This window comes from Coregonus lavaretus (assembly GCF_964263955.1).
Source record: "Coregonus lavaretus genome assembly, chromosome: 26".
Classification (NCBI taxonomy): Eukaryota; Metazoa; Chordata; class Actinopteri; order Salmoniformes; family Salmonidae; genus Coregonus; species Coregonus lavaretus.
This window is the reverse complement of record NC_140013.1, coordinates 19476234-19502355: the sequence shown is the minus strand read 5'-3', so window position 1 is coordinate 19502355 and position 26122 is coordinate 19476234. Positions and strand designations below refer to the sequence as shown.

The 26122-nt window shown below is 47.5% G+C and overlaps 1 protein-coding gene across 1 annotated transcript in view; it reads left to right on the top strand.

Annotated features, from left to right (window-relative positions):
• Positions 1 to 24721, top strand: part of LOC311101761 (protocadherin-16-like) — a gene marked incomplete at its 5' end in the record, with an annotated part of 137392 nt that extends 112671 nt beyond the window's left edge. The window contains 18 exons of the mRNA XM_084142944.1: positions 2271 to 2756; positions 3145 to 3508; positions 6231 to 6470; positions 7496 to 7621; positions 9004 to 9213; positions 9414 to 9709; positions 9981 to 10231; positions 10595 to 10727; positions 10864 to 11050; positions 14433 to 14546; positions 14815 to 15026; positions 15749 to 15900; positions 16181 to 16311; positions 16947 to 17233; positions 17675 to 18342; positions 18462 to 18648; positions 19014 to 21078; positions 21135 to 24721. Coding sequence (XP_083999070.1) covers positions 2271 to 2756; positions 3145 to 3508; positions 6231 to 6470; positions 7496 to 7621; positions 9004 to 9213; positions 9414 to 9709; positions 9981 to 10231; positions 10595 to 10727; positions 10864 to 11050; positions 14433 to 14546; positions 14815 to 15026; positions 15749 to 15900; positions 16181 to 16311; positions 16947 to 17233; positions 17675 to 18342; positions 18462 to 18648; positions 19014 to 20945 — 5976 coding nt within the window. The 3' untranslated portion in view covers positions 20946 to 21078; positions 21135 to 24721. The remainder of the gene's footprint in view (positions 1 to 2270; positions 2757 to 3144; positions 3509 to 6230; positions 6471 to 7495; positions 7622 to 9003; positions 9214 to 9413; positions 9710 to 9980; positions 10232 to 10594; positions 10728 to 10863; positions 11051 to 14432; positions 14547 to 14814; positions 15027 to 15748; positions 15901 to 16180; positions 16312 to 16946; positions 17234 to 17674; positions 18343 to 18461; positions 18649 to 19013; positions 21079 to 21134) is intronic.
• Positions 24722 to 26122: the final 1401 nt, after the last annotated feature.

The window sequence follows — 26122 nt, the reverse complement described above, 5'->3', positions numbered from 1 at the left end:
AGGTGTAAAAACTCAGTACTGTAGACGACCGAGCCCAGCCCACTGCAGCGAGATCTGAAAGCTCACTACAATTTCCTTTTCTGATTATTATTACTTTTATCCCTTATTATTTTTCCTGGCAGTCACATGCCTATCTGTTTAAACGTGATTAGCGCTAGCAGGCACGTTGTTGGAGTTTGTAAAAAACTCTTAAAACGTTCAGTTTATTTGATTCCTAATGAGGAAATAGAGTTGGAGGGTTGAAATCTGTTTCTGGTTCACAGCGTCCCATTGAATATTTTGATTCTTTAGCGTTGTATTGGAAAATGTAGCTCCAACTGCCACCAGGCATGTATAATGGTCATTATTAGGCACATACAGTGCATTCAGAAAGTATTCAGACCCCTTGAATCTTTCCACATTTTGTTATGTTACAGCCTTATTCAAAAATAGATTACATTTTTTTTATCCTCAGCGATTTACACACAATACCCCATAATGACAAAGCGAAAACAGGTTTTTAGAAATGTTCATACAAAAAACAAAACAAAATGATTACCTTGTTTATATAAGTATTCAGAGCTCAGGTGCGTCCTGTTTCCATTGATCATCCTTGAGATGTTTCTACAACTTGATTGGAGTCCACCTGTGGTAAATTCAATTGATTGTATATGATTTGGAAAGGCACACACCTGTCTGTATAAGGTCCCACAGTTGACAGTGCATGTCAGAGCAAAAACCAAGCCATGAGGTCCAAGGAATTGTCCGTAGAGCTCAGAGACAGGATTGTGTCGAGGCACAGATCTGGGGAAGGGTACCAAAACATTTCTGCAGCATTGAAGGTCCCCAAGCACACAGTGGCCTCCATCATTCTTAAATGGAAGAAGTTTGGAACCACCAAGACTCTTCCTAGAGCTGGCCGCCTGGCCAAACGGAGCAATCGGGGGAGAAGGGCCTTGGTCAGGGAGGTGACCAAGAACCCGATGGTCACTCTGACAGAGCTTTAGAGTTCCTCTGTGAAGATGGGAGAACCTTCCAGAAGGACAACCATCTCTGCAGCGCTCCACCAATCAGGCCTTTATGGTAGAGTGGCTAGACGGAAGCCACTCCTCAGTAAAAGGCACATGACAGCCCTCTTGGAGTTTGCCAAAAGGCACCTAAAGGACTCTCAGACCATGAGAAACAAGATTCTCTGGTCTGATGAAACCGAGATTGAACTCTTTGGCCTGAATGCCAGCACGTCTGGAGGACACCTGGTACCATCCCTACGGTGAAGCATGGTGGTGGCAGCATCATGCTGTGGGGATGTTTTTCAGTGGCAGGGACTGGGAGACTAGTCAGGATGGAGGGAAAGATGAACGGAGCAAAGAGAGAGATCCTTGATGAAAACCTGCTCCAGAGTGCTTAGGACCTCAGACTGGGGCGAATGTTCACCTTTCAACAGGACAATGACCGTAAGCACACAGCCAAGATAACGCAGGAGTGGCATTGGGACAAGTCTCTGAATGTCCTTGAGTGGCCCAGCCAGAGCCCGGACTTGAACCTGATCGAACATCTCTGGAGAGACCTGAAAATAGCTATGCAGCGTCGCTCCCCATCCAACCTGACAGAGCTTGAGAGGATCTGCAGAGAAGAATGGGAGAAACTCCCAAAATACAAGTGTGCCAAGCTTGTAGCGTCATACCTAAGAAGAATCAAGGCTGTAATGGCTTCCAAAGGTGCTTCAACAACATTCTGAGTAAAGGGTCTGAATACATATGTAAATGTGAATTTTCCATTTATTTTGTATTTTATTTTGCAACATTTCTAAAAACCTGTTTTTGCTTTGTCATTATGGGTTATTGTGTGTAGATTGATGTGGGGGGAAAAACGATTTAATCCATTTTAGAATAAGGCTGCAACGTAACAAAATGTGGAAAAAGTGAAGGGGTCTGAATACTTTCCGAATGCACTGTAGTGTGAGTCTGCTGAGTGTTGATGTTCAGCTATCTTGCTAAATGGATTATCATTAACTGTCAGGATATTCATAATAGCTAATAATGTCCCTCAACAGTTAATAGATTGTTTGAAGATCCCAGTTATAAGAAACATTGATTAGCTAGCTACTAATTTCGTCCTCCAGCCGGCTCACGCAATTGTGCCTGGTGATGAAGTTAGCTAGCTACAAAACTTTAACACCAATATATTGATGATATACAGTATGCTTACCATATCCCTATCTGTCTGTCCATAGGTCCTGAGTGGTGTATTGAGGATATATGCTTACCAAATCCCTATCTGTCTGTCCACAGGTCCTGAGTGCGAGCAGAGCTCCTTCCAAAGCCAACTCCCTCTCCATATCCTTCAACTCCGTCGAGGAGGCCAAACCGGGCTCTGTGATTGGCTCTGTGAGGTCACATGATGGCTTCGAGCTCCCTGAGGCTGGTCAAGTGACCTACACGGTGGTGGGCGGGTCAGACCGAGACGGAACGTTCATGGTGGACCGTCAGACAGGTGACGTGTACCTGGCGAGGGAGCTGGACTACGAGCGCTCCGCCCGCTACACACTACAGATAGAGGTGGACGACTTCTCCACGACGTTACCCAGTAGCCACCTGTTGCAGCTGGACATCGAGGTGGAGGACAGCAACGACCACGCGCCCCGCTTCCCGGAGGACCCCGTTACAGTGGTGATACCTGAGAACATGGAGCCTGGGGCGTCCATCTACACCTTCCAGGCCTCGGACCAGGACGGATCAGGGCCCAACAGCCTGCTGACCTACTCCATCCTGCACCAGGTAGGGTTAGGAGGTTAGGGTTAAGACCCACAGGTTAGAGAAGCAAATCAGTAACAGGAATGTTGCTGTTTCAAATTCCAGACTGGTTGTGAAAGTTGGAGATGAACTCACTGGCAAATAGACAATTTCCTGCCATTGTGCCCTTGAGCAAGGCACTTAACCCTATAAACTAGCGGTTTAGGGAGTAGAGCAGAATAATGATTTATATCTCTGCAGATGGACCAATAAAGTTATGTTCTATTCTCCTCTGTTTCAGTACCCTGGACTAATAAAGTTATATTATATTCTACTCTGTTCCAGTACCTTGGACTAAAAACGTTATATTCTATTTTAATCTGTTCCAGTACCCTGGACTAGTAAAGTTATATTTAATTCTACTATGTTCCAGTACTCTGACCTCCCTGACCTCCTGGCCCTTGACCCTTCCACTGGCGTCCTGACCCTGGCGCAAGAACTGGACCATGAGGTCACTTCCTCCCTTATCCTGGTCATCCAGGCGACAGACTCTGCCCTGAACGTTAGCCAGCGGCGCTGGGGCTCGGTGACGGCGAGGGTATTTGTGACAGATGAGAACGACAACGCTCCAGTGTTTAGCTCGTCATCCGCGGTTAGCGTCATGGAGGACCAGCCTGTGGGCTTCGTGGTTCTCTACGTCGTGGCACAAGATGCCGACCAGGGGGAGAACAGACGGGTCAGCTACTTCATCGAGACTGGCAACGCTGGAGGGACGTTCAGCCTCAACCGTAATACTGGTGGGTCATTTATACAACTCCTAGTGTAATGAAAGTGGTTTGGAAGCTCAAAGAAAAGGTCACCTTGTCTGAGACCTGAAGACTTTTGTTAGCTCCCCAAGCTAATGCCTAAGCTTGAGCTCAGCTGGATAACACAGCCTTGTGGCATACAGACGACCGGGTTCAAACCCGGTCGGGAACACTGGCATACGTTATTGTTTTCTCACGAGAGCAATCGTGTAGTTGCCAGCTGTGCTGTAAACACATGGTGTGATGTCAGAAGGCCATTGGTACCACATTCCCAGCTTGCATGTGGTTGGGTCTGTGAGAGAGTCTCATAAGGTTCAACCTATAATCAGGCACCAGCACATTTAAAACAGTATTAACAGGGAAGTGTGAAGAGATGTCGTGTGAGAGATGAATCAGAGTTAACGAAGTTACCCCAGTGCATTGCGTAGGCCTGCCTACCTGAGCGCTAAACCCTACCACCACCAACACTGCTGTAACAACCACCACCGCTGTAAGTGACGATCCAGCTATCTGGCCGCAGTTTAACAACTTTTTCCACAGCAGAAGGCCGCAGCGAGGAGAGTCTGGCAGTAAACACACACTGCTAGACACGCAACGGGCAGGGCTGCCGTGCAGCACTGAGATTACACACACACACCAGGCCTGCCGTGCAGCGCTGAGATTTCCCTCTCCTTCTCAGTACCTGGCCCTGGGAGCAGAGGAGGAGAGAGAGTGCTGTGCCCTGACTCATTTCAATTTTATGCTTTAATGAGCCGCAACCGTCAAAGAGAGAGTGAGGCGGGAGGGGAAGGAGGGAGGAGGGGGGTGTTGGTTCTGTTTTAAATTGTTGGGTTTGTGGTTTTCTCTCTGGATCTCCGTACGCTCTGAGATAACTTGCCCCTGAGCCTTTAGTATGGTCAGAGTTAGTGGCTGGAATAGTTTCAGCCGCTGTGACTCCTCAGTGATCCCGTCCTAAGCCTGGTCACTAACAGCACATGGGTAGGAGGAGGGAAGAGAGAGAGAGAGAGAGAGATGTTTCCAATTCCAGTCTGTTTGGCTTACGTATATGCATGGTTGTATTATAGTAGAGCAGTCACAGTTCTGAAGATTGGGGTAAGGTAAAGTTGTTTCCTTGCTCTCATATGTTTCTACTCATGTTAGACATTCTATTAGTTTATTCTATTAATCGAGTTAGTCTAGGGAACAGCGTCGTCTTACACAAGTTCATAAAAAAGAACAATGAAAAACTTTCAGGTGCGGATTCTCAGACCTAGATTAAGCCATCTCCTTGACAAAAAAATCATCCCAAATGGAGAAGCTTAGTCCAGGAGATGACTGGGATTAATATGGGTCAGGGAAACTCGACACACATAGTTTGATGATTTTATATTTCCATTGAGGAGGGGGAAAGAACCCCTAATAGAGTTAGGAGACACCCATCCTCCACCCAGAAGGAGTCAAGGTTACCATGATCTGTAGTAGGCCTCTCCTACACAGCTCTCTGTTGTCGTGGTGTAATGGGAACATAACCAAAACAGAATGTGTAGAGATGGGACCATTTCTCCTGTCATCGTAGACCCTGGCCTGGGCCGGTTGGAAGGACAGGACAGGAGCAGACCAGGTGGTCAGAGGATTAACTCATGACATTAACTGTCATTATACTGTCTAATTATCTGCATGGCTGGAACCAGTTCAATATGGGCACCACACACATACGCATGCCTGCACGCACACACACACACATACACACACACACACACATATACTGGAACCAGATTAAGATGGCCGCCCTCTCTCTGTGACACACCTGATAGATCTTGACAGCTTCCTGTTTCTATCCCATCGGCCGACCATGGGGTTCCTCGGTTCCTGATTGGTGGGGCGGTGGGGGAGGGGTGGAGCCAGGGTCAATGTGTGTCTCACACACCACAAGAAAGCCCAGAAGACCAAACGGCAAATAGTGTGTGTGTGTGTGTGTGTGTGTGTGTGTGTGGGTGGGTGTTATCAAAGTCTCAAAAGAGGGACTGAGTCACACACACACGCACAAACACAGACACATGCAGTTCTAATCGCTCCTTTAATGGTTCCCAGCAGTCTGAGGTTGGGGTTCTTTGGTGTTTTGTTTCTGCCTTTCATGGGAATAGATCCACACACACACACACAGATGACTGGGTGGACAGGGTGGGTGGGTGTGTATAAGTAAGTAAAGTTCTTGGCAAGGAGCAGTGCTTGGCCTCCGACGGAGAGGGAGGAATGACTGGTGAAAGATGAAGCTAGCAGAGAAGTGAAGCTAGCAGTGAAAGCTGAAGCTAGCAGAGTTGTGAAGCTTGCAGTGAAAGTTGAAGCTAGCAGAGTGTTGGAGTTATCAGTGAAAGTTGAAGCTAGCAGAGTGTTGAAGCTAGCAGTGAAAGTTGAAGCTAGCAGAGAAGTGAAGCTAGCAGTATAAGTTGAAGCTAGCAGAGTTGTGCTGGACTAGAGAGCACAGGGACCTTTTCCAGGGTGTGACTGCACTCGGAGAGGGACTGGCTGAGGCTGCGTCCCAAATAGCACCCTGCATCCCAGCTAAATTCACTAATTTTGACCAGGGCCCATAAGGCCCTCTCCACTCCTTAGGCTCTCTCTTCATCCTGTAGTCTGTATCATCTCCTCTCCTCCATCCCAGGATCCCTCTTTAACCCCTCTCCTCTCCTCCACGCCAGGCTCCCTCTCTAACCCCTCTCCTCTCCTTCTCCAGGTTCTCTCTCTATCCTGAAGCCCATCGACCGGGAGGAGCAGGACCTGTTCAACCTGACCATCGTAGCCCAGGACCACGGGGTACCAGCGCTCTCATCCAGCCAGCTGCTGTCTGTCCAGGTCATCGATGTGAATGACGAGGTGCCCTGGTTCCAGGAGAACCAGTACCAAGCCCAGATTACAGAGAACCAGCCTGCAGGAACCACTGTTCTGGTGGTGTTGGCCTCCGACCTGGACCAAGGTGAGAGATGCTAGGCTTGAGCTCAGTGGGCTAACACATGAGATCCAGTCATTACATACATAGTACAGCACTGACAAGCACATAAGACTGCATTACCCTCATCATATACTATATGTTATGGTGGCTTTCTTTATGACATAGTAATATAGAAAGTACACATGATGACACCCAGTTCTTCTACATATTTTCTTTAACAAAATAGAACTCAGTGTCAGCCAGCAGAGCCTCTTGTTCTAAGTGTTGATCCTCCATGTGTTCAACGCATGTTTACATCATCAGAACCGCCAGTAACAGTTGGTTTTAATTGAAGACCATGCTGGCGGATGGTGAGTGTGTGTGTGTCCGTGTGTGTGTCTGTGAGTATGTGTGTGTGTTCACATTCCCCTGGAGTTAGTCAAGAGCACATAAACCAGAAGGATTATAAAGTTTCTCTCCAGGGTGATTAGTGGGGTAAGGTGATGGTGCCAGAGTCTTTCTCTGTTAGCACGCTATCACACAAATAACACAACACACACACACACACAATCTCCCAGCCTCCGCCCGCCCCGTGCAGCCCAGCCACCCGCTTACACAGCAAAACCATCTACAAACAAATAAAAACAGGAATGCTGCTGTGTTTGCTCTTTTAGGTGAGAAAAATAAATTGTGTTTTTTTTCGAAAACACTTATTTGCAAATGTTTTCAGTGCCCGGGGGTAGAGAGGATTCAAAGTATAACATGACTGAATGGAATAGGACTCTGCCGGTGATGTCCATTTGACTCCAATCCTTCTCCCTACCACATAACCTTGAACCCTAACCCTTTGATGTTTGCAAACTGTATCTGTAAGATGGAAGCAATATGGTGGAAGCTCCACCACTACTACGGTGTTTATACCTATACAGACCCTTCAGATCTTCAGAACATTGAAGGGTAAGGGCCAAGGGGATGTATTGGAAGCTGCTGACAGATAGTATTAGGGTTAGACTTCATATGCTCCTTCTCTCTCTTTCTCTTTCTTTCTGTCTCTCTTTCTCTCTCTCCAGGTACCAACGGCCAGGTGACATATGGAGGCATCTCTGAGGAGGGTTTCAGCATCCACCCAGCTACAGGTGTTATAACCACCACTAAAGCCCTGGACAGAGAGGCACAGGAACAATACACACTGACAGGTAACTGGCTCTGACCATAACATCTAACCCCGATCCTTAACCGGTAACCCCTCAGGCTAACTCCTGGCCCTAACCCTGATCCTTAACCGGTAACCCCTCAGGCTAACTCCTGGCCCTAACCCTGATCCTTAATCCTAATCCTAACCACTAAAGCCCTGGACAGAGAGGCCTAAAAACTGTACACTCTGACAGGTAACTGGCCCTTTATATGTGTAACCCTTTTTGGTTCCAGGAAGAACCCTTTTTGGTTCCAGGTAGAACCTTTTTGGGTTTCATGTAGAACCCTCTGTAGAAAGGGTTCTACGTGGAACCCAAAAGGGTTCTACCTGGAACCAAAAAGGGTTCTTCCTGGAACCAAAAAGTGTTCTTCCTGGAATCAAAAAGGGTTATTCAAAGCCCTGCCACACTGCTTTACAACGGAGGTACGATAGCCCTGCCACACTGCTTTACAATGGAGGTACGATAGCCCTGCCACACTGCTTTACAACGGAGGTACGATAGCCCTGCCACACTGCTTTACAATGGAGGTGCGATAGCCCTGCCACACTGCTTTACAACGGAGGTACGATAGCCCTGCCACACTGCTTTACAATGGAGGTGCGATAGCCCTGCCACACTGCTTTACAACGGAGGTACGATAGCCCTGCCATACTGCTTTACAATGGAGGTGCGATAGCCCTGCCACACTGCTTTACAACGGAGGTATGATAGCCCTGCCACACTGCTTTACAATGGAGGTGCGATAGCCCTGCCACACTGCTTTACAACGGAGGTACGATAGCCCTGCCACACTGCTTTACAATGGAGGTGCGATAGCCCTGCCACACTGCTTTACAATGGAGGTGCGATAGCCCTGCCACACTGCTTTACAATGGAGGTGCGATAGCCCTGCCACACTGCTTTACAATGGAGGTGCGATAGCCCTGCCCCACTGCTTTACAATGGAGGTGCGATAGCCCTGCCACACTGCTTTACAATGGAGGTGCGATAGCCCTGCCACACTGCTTTACAATGGAGGTGCGATAGCCCTGCCACACTGCTTTACAATGGAGGTGCGATAGCCCTGCCACACTGCTTTACAACGGAGGTACGATAGCCCTGCCACACTGCTTTACAATGGAGGTACAATAGCCCTGCTACACTGCTTTACAATGGAGGTAAATGAACAAGCCAACATTCCAAACTGGCCATGTTTTTATAGTTCTGTTTTTATTGCATACATGAGTGGTGCGATGGTAATGTTGGTGTTATTTTCTCTCCAGCTCTCTCTGTTTGTCTTAAATCTCTCTAAGAAACACAATATGATTTAGTTAATAAATACATAACACACTCTTTTAGACTGCTGAAGCCTTGTTTAATTCCTAATCTTCCCTTTTGTCCAGTGTATGCCCGAGACGGTGGCGTGCCTCCTAACTTTGCCCGGGCGTCAGTGAAGATCCGGGTGTTGGATGAGAATGACAACGCCCCAGCGTTAAGTAGACTGTACTACAGCCTGGAGGTGCCTGAGAACATGGAGCCTGTTGAGCTTTTCACCCTCAGAGCTACTGACCTCGACACTGGGGACAGCGGAGAGATGACCTACAAGATCACTGGTAAGAGCCAACTACTTGTAGTAGTACAATTTAATTAATAATTGACTGATTGATTGATTGATCCATAGATCAATCGATCTATAGATCCATTGATCGTAATGTTGTTAGATTTACCTTTCATATTCTGTATCTCTTTCGCTCCACCTCCTCTCTTCCTCTTTCCTCCTCTGTTTCTCCCACTTTCTCCCTCCCTCTTCCAGAGGGCGACCCATCAGGTGACTTCCGTGTGGACAGGAAGTCAGGTGTTCTCTCCACCTCCAGACCACTGGACAGGGAACGTAGGGCCAGGTATAGTCTGACAGTGACAGCCCTTGACGGGGGCTCTCCAGCCCTGAGCAGCACGGCCACAATAGAGGTCACTCTCCTGGACATCAACGACCACAGCCCCCAGTTCACCAGCCCCAGCTACACCGCTGACCTCTCTGAGGATGTTCCTATTGGCTCCCTGGTGCTGGAGCTCTCTGCTACTGACCTGGACGAAGGGTCTAACAGCCAGGTACACAGACTGAACTCATAGGTTATGTCCCAAATGACACCCTAGTCCCTACATAGTGTACTACTTTTGACTAGAGCCCTATGCCTCCTGAGCCACCTTAAGGTTTGCCAAATGTAGCATAACACTTTTGCCACCCTTTATGAAATTTAGCTAACAAATGGAAGCCATCTATCTAGACCTTCAAAGGGTTAATGAAGGCTTCATTAAGCCTTAAAAGTTATGTTACGTTTTGTAATCTAATCTAATCTACTGTAATCTGTTCTAATCCCAGGTGCAGTACTTCCTGTCGCGCGGCTCCCAGGGCATGTTCATCATTGACCAGCACACAGGACATGTCATCACCGCCGCTCCGCTCGACCGGGAACGAACCGCGTCGTACACTTTCGATGTCTGCGCCACAGACTCGTCCCCCACCAGCCCTCGCAACTCCACCGCCACGGTCACTGTGTATGTACAGGACGTGAACGACAACGCTCCATTCTTCATCCAGGACCCCCTGGTCATCAACATCTCAGCCTCCAGGTAGGTAGCCTAGAGGTTAGCGAAGTAGGACAACAGCAGGAAGTTTGCCGGTTCTAATCCCATGTCCGGCAGGGAAGAATCTGGTTTGGAGTGTACTGTTTTGTCTTCTTTGTTGCGAATTAAATAAAACATTTATAAAAAAGGGTTGCTGGTGTGCCATCACCTGCTGCTGTGTGTCTTAGATGCCATCACCTACTGTTGTGCCCTTGAGCAAGGCACGTAACCCCTAAACTGCTCAACGGGCATCGTAGTATGGCTGCCCTCTGCTCCAACCGACCTCTGTATGTGTCTTTCAGAGGGGTTAGAATAAAAGCAAAAGAAAAGTTTTAGTTGGACATCCATGTTCTTCTTCTTCTTCTCCAGTGTCTCCTCCCACCGCGTCCTGGCCACCATGCGGGCGGAGGACCGTGATTTTGGGGCCAACGGCTCAGTGTTCTACCGCTTCGCCAGCCCTGTCCGGGGCTTCACCATCAACTCTCTGACCGGGGACATCCAGGTGTTGTTACATTATTAATCAGGGTATTTATGTGTCAAATAACGCCCGTAAGGGATGGCTTGCTTAGGGCGACTTAAGACTAAAATACTTTTCATTCATTCATTCATTCATTCATTCATTCATTCATTTATCCCAGGCTACAGAGAAGCTGCAAGGACTGACCCAGGGCCAGAGGACTCTGATTGTAGAGGCTATGGACCAGGGCAGCCCAGCCCAGTCCTCTCTAGGGGTGGTGGTCATCTACATCAGAGAACAGACCTACAGGGGGATCCACTTCTCACGCCACGCTAGAGACGTCAGTCTGCAGGAGAACGCCGCCAAAGGTAGGAACAGGGGATTTTTCTTTGATTCAAAGAGTGTGATATTAAGGTATATATGTTTTGTTGTGAGTCTGAGGTGTGTGACAGAGTGGCGCCGGAGAAGATGGCTGCCGTTTTACAGCCCTCTAACCAATTGTACTATTATGTGTGTTTTTTCACGTTATTTGTCATTTATTCTGTACATAATGTTTCTACCACCGTCTCTTATGACCAAAAAGAGCTTCTGGATATCAGGACAGCGATTACTCACCTCGTATTGGACAAAGATTTTTTATTCAATGAGTCAGTCGGACGCGAAGGATATTCTACATGAGAAAGAGACGGACATATCGTGGACGTAGGTTGGGTGCCTTGTAAGGATCCGACGGCGAGCGAGTAAACTGTCTCTTCCATCAATCCTATTAGCCAATGTTCAATCATTTGAAAATAAATTGGACGACCTAAGATTAAGGTTATCCTACCAACGGGACATTAAAAACTGTAATATCTTATGTTTCACCGAGTCGTGGCTGAATGATGACATGGATAACATAAAGCTGGCGGGATATACTCTACATCGGCAGGATATAACGGCTGACTCCGGTAAGACAAGGGGTGGCGGTCTGTGTATATTTGTAAACAACGGCTGGTGCATAAAATCTAATACTAAGGAAGTCTCTAGGTTTTGCTCGGCTGAGGTAGAGTATCTCATGATAAGCTGTAGACCACACTATTTACCAAGAGAGTTTACATCTATATTTTTCGTAGCTGTCTATTTACCACCACAAACCGATGCTGGCACTAGATTGCACTCAATGAGCTGTATAAGGCCATAAGTAAACAGGAAAACGCTCATCCAGAGGCAGCGCTCCTAGTGGCCGGGGACTTTAACGCAGGGAAACTTAAATCTGTTCTACCTAATTTCTACCAGCATATGTGCAACCCTCCATTTGGCAAATCTGACCATAACCCTATCCTCCTGATTCCTGCTTAAGCAAACACTAAAGCAGGAAGCACCAGTGACTCGGTTAATAAGGAAGTGGTCAGATAATAATAATAATAATAATAATAGATGACGCAGATGCTAAGCTACAGGACTGTTTTGCTAGCACAGACTGGAATATGTTCTGGGATTCTTCCGATAGCATTGAGGAGTACACCACATCAGACACTGGCTTCATCAATAAGTGCATCGATGACGTCGTCCCCACAGTGACCGTACATACATACCCCAACCAGAAGCCATGGATTACAGGCAACATCCGCATTGAGCTAAAGGGTAGAGCTGCCGCTTTCAAGGAGCGGGACGCTTATAAGAAATCCCCCTATGCCCTCAGACGAACCATCAAACAGGCAAAGAGTCAATACAGGACTAAGATTGAATTGTACTACACCGGCTCCGACGCTCATCAGATGTGGCAGGGCTTGAAAACTATTACAGACTACAAAGGGAAGCACAGCCGCGAGCTGCCCAGTGACACGAGCCTACCAGACGAGCTTCTATGCTCGCTTCGAGGCAAGCAACACTGAAGCATGCATGAGAGCATCAACTGTTCCGGATGACTATGTGATCACGCTCTCCGTAGCCGATGTGAGTAAGACTTTTAAGCAGGTCAACATTCACAAGGCCGCAGGGCCAGACGGATTACCAGGACGTGTACTCCGAGCATGCGCTGACCAACTGGCAAGTGTCTTCACTGACATTTTCAACATGTCCCTGACTGAGTCTGTAATACCAACATGTTTCAAGCAGACCACCATAGTCCCTGTGCCCAAGAACACTAAGAAACCTGCCTAAATGACTACCGACCCGTAGCACTCACGTCTGTAGCCATGAAGTGCTTTGAAAGGCTGGTCATGGCTCACATCAACACCATTATCCCAGAAACCCTAGACCCACTCCAATTTGCATACCACCCCAACAGATCCACAGATGATGCAATCTCTATTGCACTCCACACTGCCCTTTCCCACCTGGACAAGAGGAACACGTACGTGAGAATACTATTCATTGACTACAGCTCAGCGTTCAACACCATAGTGCCCTCAAAGCTCATCACTAAGCTAAGGACCCTTGGACTAAACACCTCCCTCTGCAACTGGATCCTGGACTTCCTGATGGGCCGCCCCCAGGTGGTAAGGGTAGGTAACAACACATCAGCCAGGCTGATCCTCAACACGGGGGCCCCTCAGGGGTGCGTGCTCAGTCCCCTCCTGTACTCCCTGTTCACCCATGACTGCATGACCAGGCACGACTCCAACACAATCATTAAGTTTGCAGACGACACAACAGTGGTAGGCCTGATCACCGACAACGATGAGACAGCCTATAGGGAGGAGGTCAGAGACCTGGCCGTGTGGTGCCAGGATAACAACCTCTCCCTCAGCGTGATCAAGACAAAGGAGATGATTGTGGACTACAGGGAAAAAAAGAGGGCTGAGCACGCCCCCATTCTCATCGACGGGGCTGTAGTGGAACAGGTTGAGAGCTTCAAGTTCCTTTGTGTCCACATCACCAACAAACTATCATGGTCCAAACACACCAAGACAGTCGTGAAGAGGGCACGACAAAGCCTATTCCCCCTCAGTAGACTGAAAAGATTTGGCATGGGTCCTCAGATCCTCAAAAAGTTCTACAGCTGCACCATCGAGAGCATCCTGACTGGTTGCATCACCGCCTGGTTTGGCAACTGCTCGACCTCCGACTGCAAGGCACTACAGAGGGTAGTGCGTACGGCCCAGTACATCACTGCGGCCAAGCTTCCTGCCATCCAGGACCTTTATACCAGGCGGTGTCAGAGGAAGGCCCTAAAAATGGTCAAAGACTCCAGCCACCCTAGTCATAGACTGTTCTCTCTGCTACCGCACGGCAAGCGGTACCGGAGCGCCAAGTCTAGGTCCAAAAGGCTTCTTAACATCTTCTACCCCCAAGCCATAAGACTCCTTTAATTATTAGCTATTTTTATTTTTTACTTAAAACTGCATTGTTGGTTAAGGGCTTGTAAGAAAGCATTTCACTGTAAGGTCTACACCTGTTGTATTCTGCGCATGTGGCAAATAAAATGTGATTTGACTTGTATAATGTAAGTAATCAATGTGAGACTGAGGTGTGTATAATGTAAGTAATCAATGTGAGACTGAGGTGTGTATAATGTAAGTAATCAGTGTGAGACTGAGGTGTGTATAATGTAAGTAATCAGTGTGAGACTGAGGTGTGTATAATGTAAGTAATCAGTGTGAGACTGAGGTGTGTATAATGTAAGTAATCAGTGTGAGACTGAGGTGTGTATAATGTAAGTAATCAGTGTGAGACTGAGGTGTGTATAATGTAAGTAATCAGTGTGAGACTGAGGTGTGTGTGTTTAGAACACAGTGTGATAGTGAGGTGTGGTTTGTCCTCCTCCAGGTACCGCTGTGGTGCAGACTCAGGCCCAGTACCCTGATGGATCCCGTAGTGGGATCAGTTACAGCATCTTCAGTGGCAACACGCTACACTCCTTTGGAATCAGCTCCTCCACTGGTAAGCCACTGGGGTGGGGAATTATATAAAACCCATGTTGACAATATTTTCGATTCACTATATGAAAAAGGTGTGTAAAAAACCTTTACGTGTGTTTACACTCTACATCCCTGATGCATATCATGAATATCCATTGCCCAATTGGTTCTCAGCCCCTTGTTATTGTTCTAACCAGGTGAGATCTGTCCTTGATATTGTTCTAACCAGGTGAGATCTGTCCTTGTTATTGTTTTAACCAGGTGAGATCTGTCCTTATTGTTCTAACCAGGTGAGATCTGGGTACAGAGCTCCATGGGGCTGGACTATGAGGAGACCCCTAGACTCCGCCTAGTGGTGAAGGCTGAAACGGCATCCTCCAGTTCCTTCATGGCGGTCAACCTGATCCTGCAGGACGTCAATGACAACCTGCCGCGCTTCCAGCTGCAGAACTATGTAGCCTACATACGAGAGGCACAGGGATATCATTTCCCTATCATACAGGTAGGTACACTAACAAGCGTGCACACACTGATGCACGCTGCACGCACACACACACAAACACACACACACACTTATATTATGCTTGGCTATAGGTGGTGTGAGGTTGTGGGCTAGAAAACGCTCTAAGTTCAGACGGTAGAGATCTGGATAGTTTCAGTGCTGCTGCGGTAGTTCTGAGAGGTGACTGTCTGTTCCTATGCCTCTTCTACAGTGTGTTTCCAACATCCCTGTTGAGTATATAGACTCAGCTGTATGACGCCACGGCCATTTAGAACCTTTTTATAAACTCTCGTTCCACTGCTCCAACAGTTCCAAGTCCAATATCCATCACCAGGTCCTGTTACTGTTCCACAGCTGTTATAAATCTGTTCTTTGTTTTGATGTATTTCTTCTCTGACATCTGACATCTGACCTCTGGTCACGTGACTTCCTGTCTGTCCCCAGGTGTTGGCAGATTAATATAATTTTTAATATATTTTTGTATCGCTTTCAAAAACAAAACAACATTCAAAACAATGAACAGCAGGGGAAGGGTGAACAACAGCCAATGACAGCTAAATCAGTTTCCTACACAGTAAAACAGATTGGAAAAGGCTAACCATAAACACAAGTACACTTTGCTTTTAAGACTAAAGAAAACCAGTGATATCAGAAGACAATACTTTTTTTTGTTTAGATTATCTTTCTGACCTCTGACCTCAGTCATGTGACTTCCTGTGCAGGTGGTGGCTGATGACCTGGACCAGGGCCAGAATGGTCAGGTGACCTACAGCCTGAGGTCGTCGTCTCTCAGCGGCCTGTTCAAGATCGACCCGCTGACCGGAAGCATCACCACCGCCGCAATCATGGACCGAGAGATCTGGACACAAACCAAGTGAGGGGCAGGGCCTTGGGATGTGTGTGTGTGTTTGTTCACAATCTGCCTGCCATGTGGTTTGCCTCAGTGGGCTAACCTTTGTTTTCAGTCTATAAATACTCTCCCTGTTACTGTACTCTCTCTCTCTTTGCATTGGAAACTAAATATCTGTCATGCTCTGGGCTACAACAGGTTCTGATGTAAGACAGCAGGAGATGAAAGGTTATGAAACCTGAAACATAAAAGATAAGAACTGAACTCCAACTGACAGTTAATTTTTTTGTTTCCATGGCACCAGGCTGGTTGTTACGGCGACGGACCGGGGCACACCACGATTGGCCGGCTCGGCGACTCTCACGGTGATCATTGTGGACCTCAACGACAATAGTCCTACAATCCCCCTGCCGCGCGAGATCAGAGTGCCAGAGAGTAAGTCAATGATCCGCAGGTCTCAACTTATTTTAATTCATTTTAAATACTTTAGCTGGGCTTTGCAAAAGTGCAAACCCCGCCCATCTGGCACTTCAGGTAGGCTAAAGCAAACACAAAGTATTTGAATGGCTTGAAGTAGTATTTGAACCCAAGTGTGCTTAACTGACACCCTATTCACTATGTAGTGCACTACTTTTGACCAGGGGGTGTATGTATCAAGTGTCTCATACATTTGAGACGCAGTCAATTTAACAGTGAACCTTTAGTCCAGTGATCTTATCACTGATCCTCACTCCTTCTCTCTCTGGCAGCACTCAGCAGCTCTCAGTGAAAAAACTGACCCTTTTATGAGTCGTTCTGAAGCCAAGTTCCCCTCTGTTCATATCCTGTTGTAGATATGATGTCTACAGTTTCCTGTATAAAATATCAAATTCAGAAGAAAAAAAAACAATCAGAAGTCTGCAATATATTCTTAAAAAGCAACATGATGTAATAGGATATGTTATGAGATGGGAGCTGCTTCTATGGCTATAGTGTTGTTCCCAAACCCTGTTATCTCTCTCACTCTCAATCTCTCTCCCCCTGTACTATCTCTCTCTTCCTCTCCTCTCCCCTCCCACATCTCCCTCCAGACACTCTGATTGGCTCGGTAATAACCCAGGTGACAGGAAACGACGTGGACTCAGGCCCCGCCCTGTCCTACACCCTCCACATGGACCCGTCCTCCCAGGGTGTGTTTGGGATCCACCGCTACGGGGGCGGGGTGTCTCTGACCGCCCCTCTGGACTACGAGGGGAGGACCTGGTACACACTGACTGTCAGGGCTACTGACTCCAAACACCAGACTGAAGCTAACCTCACCATACTGGTGGAGGATGTCAATGATAACGCTCCTACGTTCACACAGGATCTTTACCAGGTAGTCAATCCTCTAACTGGCCTCCACTAGCCTTGGAACATCTGTTTTTGTGTTGGCAGGATGCGATGATGCGATAAGAGACGATGAGAACTTGATCAGATTTAGCTGCATTTTTCTATGTACATGCAGATCAATAATGATGCCATGTGTGTGTATGTACCTGTAGCTCAGTTGGTAGAGCATGGCGCTTGCAACGCCAGGGTTGTGGGTTTGTTTCCCACGGGGGGCCAGTATGAAAATGTATGCACTCACTAACTGTAAGTCACTCTGGATAAGAGCGTCTGCTAAATGACTAAAAATAAATGTTAATATTTTCCTCATTTAGTTTACTAACCCAGATACCTGGTACCATTAACCATTAACCTGCCTGTCCAACATGCCTCAATTATTCTGAATACATTTCTGAATACACCCGGTCATGTGTGTATTTGTGTTTCCCAGGTGACTCTGGCAGAGCACTCCCCAGCTGGCAGTGCAGTTGTCACTGTGACAGCCACAGACCGAGACTCTGGAGAGAACGGCCGCGTCACCTACAGAGTGATGTCATCAACCTGGGACATCTTCTACATCGACCCCAGCAATGGTACCCTGTTCATCACCCAGCAGGCAGAGTTTAACTCTGAGAACCCTTCTATCCTGGTGGTAATAGAGTCCAGAGACATGGGAACACCAGCCCTCTCCTCCATCGCTCATGTACAGATCCAGGTGACTGACGTCAACGACAACGCGCCCGTCTTCCAACAATCAGAGTACAGAGCCACGGTGTCGGAGGACGGCGTTCCGGGTGCAACCATCCTGACCCTGGAGGCTGCCGACGGCGACACGTCACGCGACAACTGCGGCTTCGACTTCACCATAGCCAGCGGAAACACAGGCAATGCCTTCCAGATTGAGAGCAGCGTGCGCTTCCTGGAGGGACGGGGCTTCCAGACAGTAGGCAGCCTGGTATTGACCGGTGAGGGGCTGGACTTCGAGGCGGTGTCCAGTTACAACCTGACCGTGGTCGTGTCAGACCGCGGCGTGCCACAGAGGAGCTCGGCTGTCTCTGCGCTGATCAGTGTGACGGATACTAACGACAACCCTCCAGCGTTCAGCAGGGCAGAGTACAGGTAATTTGGTACTTGTTTGTTATATGTCCTTAATTCCTCTATTACATGTGTTTGCACTGGGGAACCAATTGTCATGTTTTTTGTAAAAGTGACTAATAAACCCCCCTTGAACCCTGCAGTGTGGTGCTGAGTGAAGGAGCAGCCAAAGGGACTGAGGTCCTTAGCCTGTCTGCAATTGACCCAGACTCCTCGGCCGTAGGGAAGGTGCAGTACCTGATCAGCTCTGGGGATGAGACTGGCATGTTCCAGGTAGACCGCTGGACCGGAGCCCTGAGGCTGCGGAGACCACTGGACAGCGAGAGACAGGTAGCATGGCACTTCCTGGCTTGGGATATGCCCCAAATGGCACCCTATTTCCTATATAGTGCCCTACCTTTTAAAGAGCCCTATGCGCACTGTTCAAAAGTAGTGCACTATATAGGAAATAGTTTGACACAGAAATAGACGAAGACTTGGATTGGTCATTGGTTATCCACCTGTTTGTATATTCTGCTGCTGACAATTCATTTTCCTACTGCGATAAAGAAAGTATTAATCTCGCTCTCCATCTCTCTCTCTCTGTCCCCCTCTTTCCCTCTCTCTCTCTCTCTCTCTCTCTCTCGCTACATCCCACCCCCCTCTCTCTGCTCTCTTTCTCTCTCTCTCCCCCCTCCCACTCTCCCTCCTACTAGGCATCCCATGTGATCATTGTGCAGGCGTCAGATGGACAGGGTCACTATGCGCTGGCTCCAGTCACTGTGGAGGTGAAGGACATTAATGACAACAGACCTTACTTCCCTCTGCCCGTCCTCACCACCAGTGTCAGAGAGAACCAGCCTCACAACACCCTTGTCACCATGCTGCACGCCATCGACCAGGACACGGGAGTCTTCGGACAGCTGAGGTACTACATGTTGGACAAGACTGGAGAGGGGAAAGATGCCTTCCTGGTCAACCAGACGTCAGGCGAGGTCCGGACACGCTCCACCTTCGACTTTGAGAAGGTCAACTTGTTCAACTTTGTAGCTCTGGCCATGGATGCAGGGAACTACTCTGCCACGGTGACCGTCCAGGTGTACGTGACAGGGGAGGATGAGTACGACCCTGTGTTCTCCGACTTAGAGTTGTCCTTCCTGGTTCCTGAGGGGGCGAAGAAGGGCCAGAGCATCGGTCAGGTGACAGCCAGAGACGAGGACGAGGGAGTGGACGGGATTGTTCTGTACTCCCTAGCTGACCCCTCGCCCTACTTTCAGGTCAATGCATCGACGGGCGTGGTCTCCCTGAAGATGGACAGCCACGTCCGACACCTGAGCAGGTCCAAGAGGGAGGTCCGTGTGATGACCCTTGACCTGACAGCCCACAGCCCTCTGGAGACGTCCCGAGTGGCCACCGCCCGCCTCACCATTGACGTGACACACACATCCTTCGGCCTGGCGTCGGACATGAACCTGCTGCTGGTCAGCGTGATCGCTGTGTCCCTGGGAGCCATCCTCATCCTCATCTTCATCGCCCTGGCTCTGTTCTGTGTGAGACTGAGACGTCAGAGGAAGGAGCAGCAAAGTCGCTGCAGACCTCCAGCCACTCCCGGCCACGGCACCATGCTGCACAAACTAGAGGAGACTAAAGTCACCGGCACCGACCGAAACGACCGCATCTACCACCAGGCCTTACCAGGGTACGCTTCCGATCAAACAGGGAGTGGTGGGGGAGGGCCATACCCCCGCGGGGGCTCACTGGACCCATCCCACTCCAGCGGGCGTGGCTCAGCGGAGGCGGCGGAGGACGATGAGATCCGGATGATCAACGAGTACCCCCGTGTCTCCTCCATCTCTTCATCCATGCAGGAACACATCTCAGCCCGCGGGCCAGACTCTGGTATCCAGCAGGATGCTGACCAGCTGTCTGACGTCTCCTGTGAGCCCAACATGGACACCAACCAGTGGTTCAAGGCCAAGAAGCTGGCCAGTCTCAGTGGGACTCTGCTGGCTGGCCAGGTGCCTGTCTACAGGGAGGATGGAGGAGGTTATCTGGGGGTAGGGAGGGGGCTGAACATCTCCCACCCTAAAGACTATGCCTTCCCAGTGGATGGTAAACCCGCTGTGGACGGATCCCTCACAGCCATAGTGGCCAGTGACGAGGAGCTGAGGGGCAGTTATAACTGGGACTACCTGCTGAACTGGTGCCCACAGTTCCAGCCACTAGCAAACGTCTTCACGGAGATAGCGAGGTTAAAGGATGAGACGGCCCCTCCTAACCCTCGGAGACCGCTCCAGCACAAAGCCAAGGCGGACCCCAAACCCCCTCGCATTGACCCCCCGCCGCTAATCACCTCCGTAGCCCACCCTGGGGCGAAGACAGTCCCGGTCAAGCCTGCTCCCGTCAAGCCCTCTGTGGGGAGGTCCTCCTTTCCCCACCTGGCCTCCCTACGTAGGTCCCCCATCAGTCACGAGGGCTCCCCCTCCTCAGTAGCCATGTCCCCCAGCTTCTCCCCCTCCCTGTCGCCCCTGGCCGCTCGCTCCCCAGCCATCACACCCTTTGGCGTCACCCAGGGCCCCTCAGCCTCCATGATCAGCACCACTGAACACAGCATGGAGCACAGTGAAGAGGCCGAGATGAGGATATAGACTCTATCGACTCACAGATGAGGATATAGACTCTATCGACTCACAGATGAGGATATAGACTCTATCGACTCACAGGTGTGGATATAGACTCTATCGACTCACAGGTGAGGATGTAGACTCTATCGACTCACAGGTGAGAATATAGACTCTATCGACTCACAGATGAGGATATAGACTATCGACTCACAGGTGTGGATATAGACTCTATCGACTCACAGGTGAGGATGTAGACTCTATCGACTCACAGGTGAGAATATAGACTCTATCGACTCACAGGTGAGGATGTAGACTCTATCGACTCACAGGTGAGAATATAGACTCTATCGACTCACAGGTGAGGATGTAGACTCTATCGACTCACAGGTGAGGATGTAGACTCTATCGACTCACAGGTGAGGATGTAGACTCTATCGACTCACAGGTGAGGATGTAGACTCTATCGACTCACAGGTGAGAATATAGACTCTATCGACTCACAGATGAGGATATAGACTCTATCGACTCACAGGTGAGGATATAGACTCTCTCGACTCACAGGTGAGGATGTAGACTCTATCGACTCACAGGTGAGGATGTAGACTCTATCGACTCACAGATGAGGATGTAGACTCTATCGACTCACAGATGAGGATGTAGACTCTATCGACTCACAGATGTAGACTGTCGACTCACAGATGAGTGTGTAGACTCTATCGACTCACAGTTGAGCATATAGACTATCGACACACAGATGAGGTAATAGACTCTATTGACTCCCAGATGAGGATATAGACTCTTTAGAATGAGATGAGGATATAGACTCTGTAGACTCTGAGGTACTGGAGATTGGAAGACTGATACTGAGTTATTGTACCTCAAAAGACAGAAGTGTTGTCTCAATTGACACTCTAGTTAGGTTGCAGGGTGGTACCCCTCCTGATGTTAAATGGTCACAGTTTCTGGTGTCAATAGACTGGATCGTACAGTGTACCTTCCTTTCTGGCCAGAACACTGAGAGTGTGGTTAGCACTGTAGTTAAATAATGAAGGAACTCTCAAATGGACTCTCAAAGGTGGTAGATGCATCGTAAACTAATGGGACTCTCAAACTGAACTAGAATCAAAACTGAGGCCAAAATGAATGTTGCCTGTTCCTGAAGACGTCCTCTTTCCTCAATCCAATCAGGGTCAAGAGAACTAAACTACCCAGGATTTGCACATTCTAACGGGGAGCCATGATGTCAATATTTTGTAGAAGATACCTTTTTCTGTCTATATTTTTATACTGACTTTGGTTTCTGACTAGAAATGGCACAAATTCTGTGCCAGAGGGCTGTTATAGCCTCAGAATATATTTCCATATGTGTATATTTGTAGCTATGTAACAGTATGTTTGAACTGTATGTTGGTTCTATCTTATGTACTTAACCATTAATGTGTTTTTGGAACAAAACAAAGCTCTTTATTTCTATTAGTGTGATTGATTGGGGGGATATGCTGTAATTTCTTGTAAATATTTATTTCAGAGGAGCGAAAAAAGAGCTTGCCTTGCTGGAAGAACATGATACCAGTATGAATACGGTGTTTGGTCAAAAGCTTTCAAAAATAATCTGGTAAAGTGTTGGATCCCTCATACTAATTCAGTGTGCCATATGGGTATGTCCCAAATGGCACCTATTCCCTATATAGTGCCCTACCTGGTCAAAAGTAGTGCACTATAAAGGGAATAGGGTTCCACTTGGGATGCAGCCATAGTCTTTTGAGTCTTGTTTGAAAGGATCAGTCATACATGTTCTCATGTCCTATACACGTTCCTTTGTTTCTTCCCTCCAGTCTAGTTTAGGTGAACTTGACATTCATTAATCATGTCCTTCCTTTCAGGTGTCCTTTCTTTGATTTTAATCACAATGAGCCTTACAGGTCTACTTGGTATTCTAGTGGCACAGTAGACACAGACAAGGGCAGAACCACTCAGACACAGACAGACAGACAGACAGACAGACAGACAGACAGACAGACAGACAGACAGACAGACAGACAGACAGACAGACAGGGGAGGTCAGAAAGATCATAGAGACTAGCTGCAATAGAACTACAAAGTTGTCAGCAATAGAACAAAGAAAAAAAAACAATGTTATGTAATTCAGCAGACCGGTCTAGTTTTTATTCTAGTGGCAGTAGAACCGTCCAGACAGGCGACAAACAGCTGACATGAGGTTTGAGTAGAGGTTGTGTGTGACCTGTGATGTTTGAGTAGCAGGGCATCTCCCCAGGATTTTTTAACAAGGTGGTGCTGCTGAGTATGGCGGCGGGGATTGTTGAAAGCCTGTAACTGTCATTTCCTGCAATCTAGAGCAAAACATTTCCTTAAATGATAACAAATAAAGTAAACCCCCCCCAAAAAATGTGGCACAGCCAGTACACATGGTGGCCCGGCGCCCCTCATACATTCTTTGTGGAAAACTCTGAGGTTTGAGTAGGGGTTGTGTGTGTACCTCTGAGGTTTGAGTAGGGGTTGTGTGTGTACCTCTGAGGTTTGAGTAGGGGTTGTGTGTGTACCTCTGAGGTTTGAGTAGGGGTTGTGTGTGTACCTCTGAGGTTTGAGTAGGGGTTTTGTGTTTACCTCTGACAGACTGAATAAGGGTTGTGTGTGTCCGTCTGACAGACTGTAGCTCACTAAGCTCATCTAAGTATCGATGGGATTCTCTCCAGCATCCTGGACCAGGAGAAGCTCATAGCAACAGATATTTTCATCATTTCTTTGCAGGGGATGTTGTTTTTCACAAAGCCAGATGAATCTCTGAAATACTGCTTTTCAAATCACATGCAGGACTGAAACCAGAAAGAACACTAATCAAAACGGTGTTGTTGAGATTGCTTTTCTGTTCTCTCTTAGTTCCTTCTCTGAGCTACAGTAATTTAAGTTATCAGTATTGTTAGTTTGCAGTATTGTTAGTTTTCACTATGCCAGGAGTTAGGTGTAACTAGCTTCTAACTAGTGTCTGATGAGACACCACTTCTTGGTACCAGAATGTAACACCAATTTTGAGTCCCAAATGGCACCCTATTCAAATGGCACTACTTTTGACCAGAACCCTATGGGGGTCTTTTCCTCCGCAAAAAGAGTGCACTTCCCTATACAGTAGTTCACTAAATAGGGAATAGGGTGCCATTTGGGACGCAACCCATGTAGACCTGCATGACCTTTAGTTCTTAGCTTACTGTCTGTTGTCTAATAAAAAAACAAGCTCAATTTAAGCGGTTTTGGCAGCCTATACTAAATACCCCTGTGTAAAGTTGTATTTATGGCTAGCTAGCCTTCTGCCATGGACTAAATATGGGAAACTCAATTTTCCTTCATTCGTCACGGTGGAGCTTCTTCCAGGCTGACAGTTTTGGAGTCTTCGTACCGTTTTTAATTGTTGACATGTTAGTTGAAAAACTTTACTTTTATTGGGAATAGGGTGCCATTTGGGACGCACATGGAGACGGAAGCTAATTAGTACTCAGCTCCACTCCAATTTAGAAACCTTTAAAAGTGTTTGTTATTCCATGTTAAACTGCCTCTAAAACACAAGGCTATCTATGTTTAAAATTAAGAAGCTGGGATATCATGTTGTTTTGAGCTCTTACTTTGTTCATTCACCAGTTTCTACAGTTTGTTATTTATAAAATTGTACATCCTCTTTCTTACCGAACGTAGCCCATAGTAAACATGTTCCCCACATATCATATATCTGCCCTGATGTGCTTGATGTTTTTTCTTCTTGTCAAGGTGCCTGATTAAAGTACTTATGTGAACACAATACAGTGTACTGTCTCTATCTCTCTTGTTCTTATTAGCAAAGAGGGGTTGTTAAATATGAGGATCAACTACATGACTAGACGTGAATGAAGACCACTGAGAGCTCTAGTGAATGAAGACTAGATGGGGTGGGATTGATATACAGTTGAAGTCGGAAGTTTACATACACCTTAGCCAAATACATTTAGACTCAGTTTTTCACAATTCCTGACATTTAACCCTAGTAAAAATTCCCTGTCTTAGGTCAGTTAGGATCACCACTTTATTTTAAGAATGTGAAATTTCAGAATAATAGTAGAGAGTGATTTATTTCAGCTTTTATTTATTTTATCACATTCCCAGTGGGTCAGAAGTTTACATACACTCAATTAGTATTTGGTAGCATTGCCTTTAAATTGTTTAACTTGGGACAAACATTTTGGGTAGCCTTCCACAAGCATCCCACAATAAGTTGGGTGAATTTTGGCCCATTCCTCCTGACAGAGCTGGTGTAACTGAGTCACGTTTGTAGGCCTCCTTGCTCACACATGCTTTTTCAGTGCTGCCCACAAATGTTCTATAGGATTGAGGTCAGGGCTTTGTAATGGCCACTCCAATACCTTGACTTTGTTGTCCTTAAGCCATTTTGCCACAACTTTGGAAGTATGCTTGGGGTCATTGTCCATTTGGAAGACCCATTTGCGACCAAGCTTTAACTTCCTGACTGATGTCTTGAGATGTTGCTTCAATATATCCACATAATTTTCCTTCCTCATGAAGCCATCTATTTTTGTGAAGTGCTCCAATACCTTGACTTTGTTGTTCTTAAGCTATTTTGCCACAACTTTGGAAGTATGCTTCGGGTCATTGTCCATTTGGAAGACCCATTTGCGACCAAGCTTTAACTTCCTGACTGATGTCTTGAGATGTGGCTTCAATATATCCACATAATTTTCCTTCCTCATGAAGCCATCTATTTTGTGAAGTGCACCAGTCCCTCCTGCAGCAAAGCACCCCCACAGCATGATGCTGCCACCCCTGTTCTTCACAGTTGGGATGGTGTTCTTCGGCTTGCAAGCGTACCACTTTGTCCTCCAAACATAACGATGGTCATTATGGCCAAATAATTATATTTTTGTTTCATCAGACCAGAGGACATTTCTCCAAAAAGTACAATCTTTGTCCCCATGTGCAGTTGCAAACCGTAGTCTGGCTTTTTTATGACGGTTTTGGAGCAGTGGCTTCTTCCTTGCTGAGCGGCCTTTCAGGTTATGTCGATGTAGGACTCGTTTTACTGTGGATATAGATACTTTTGTACCTGTTTCCTCCAGCATCTTCACAAGGTCCTTTGCTGTTGTTCTGGGATTGATTTGCACTTTTCGCACCAAAGTACGTTCATCTCTAGGAGTCAGAAC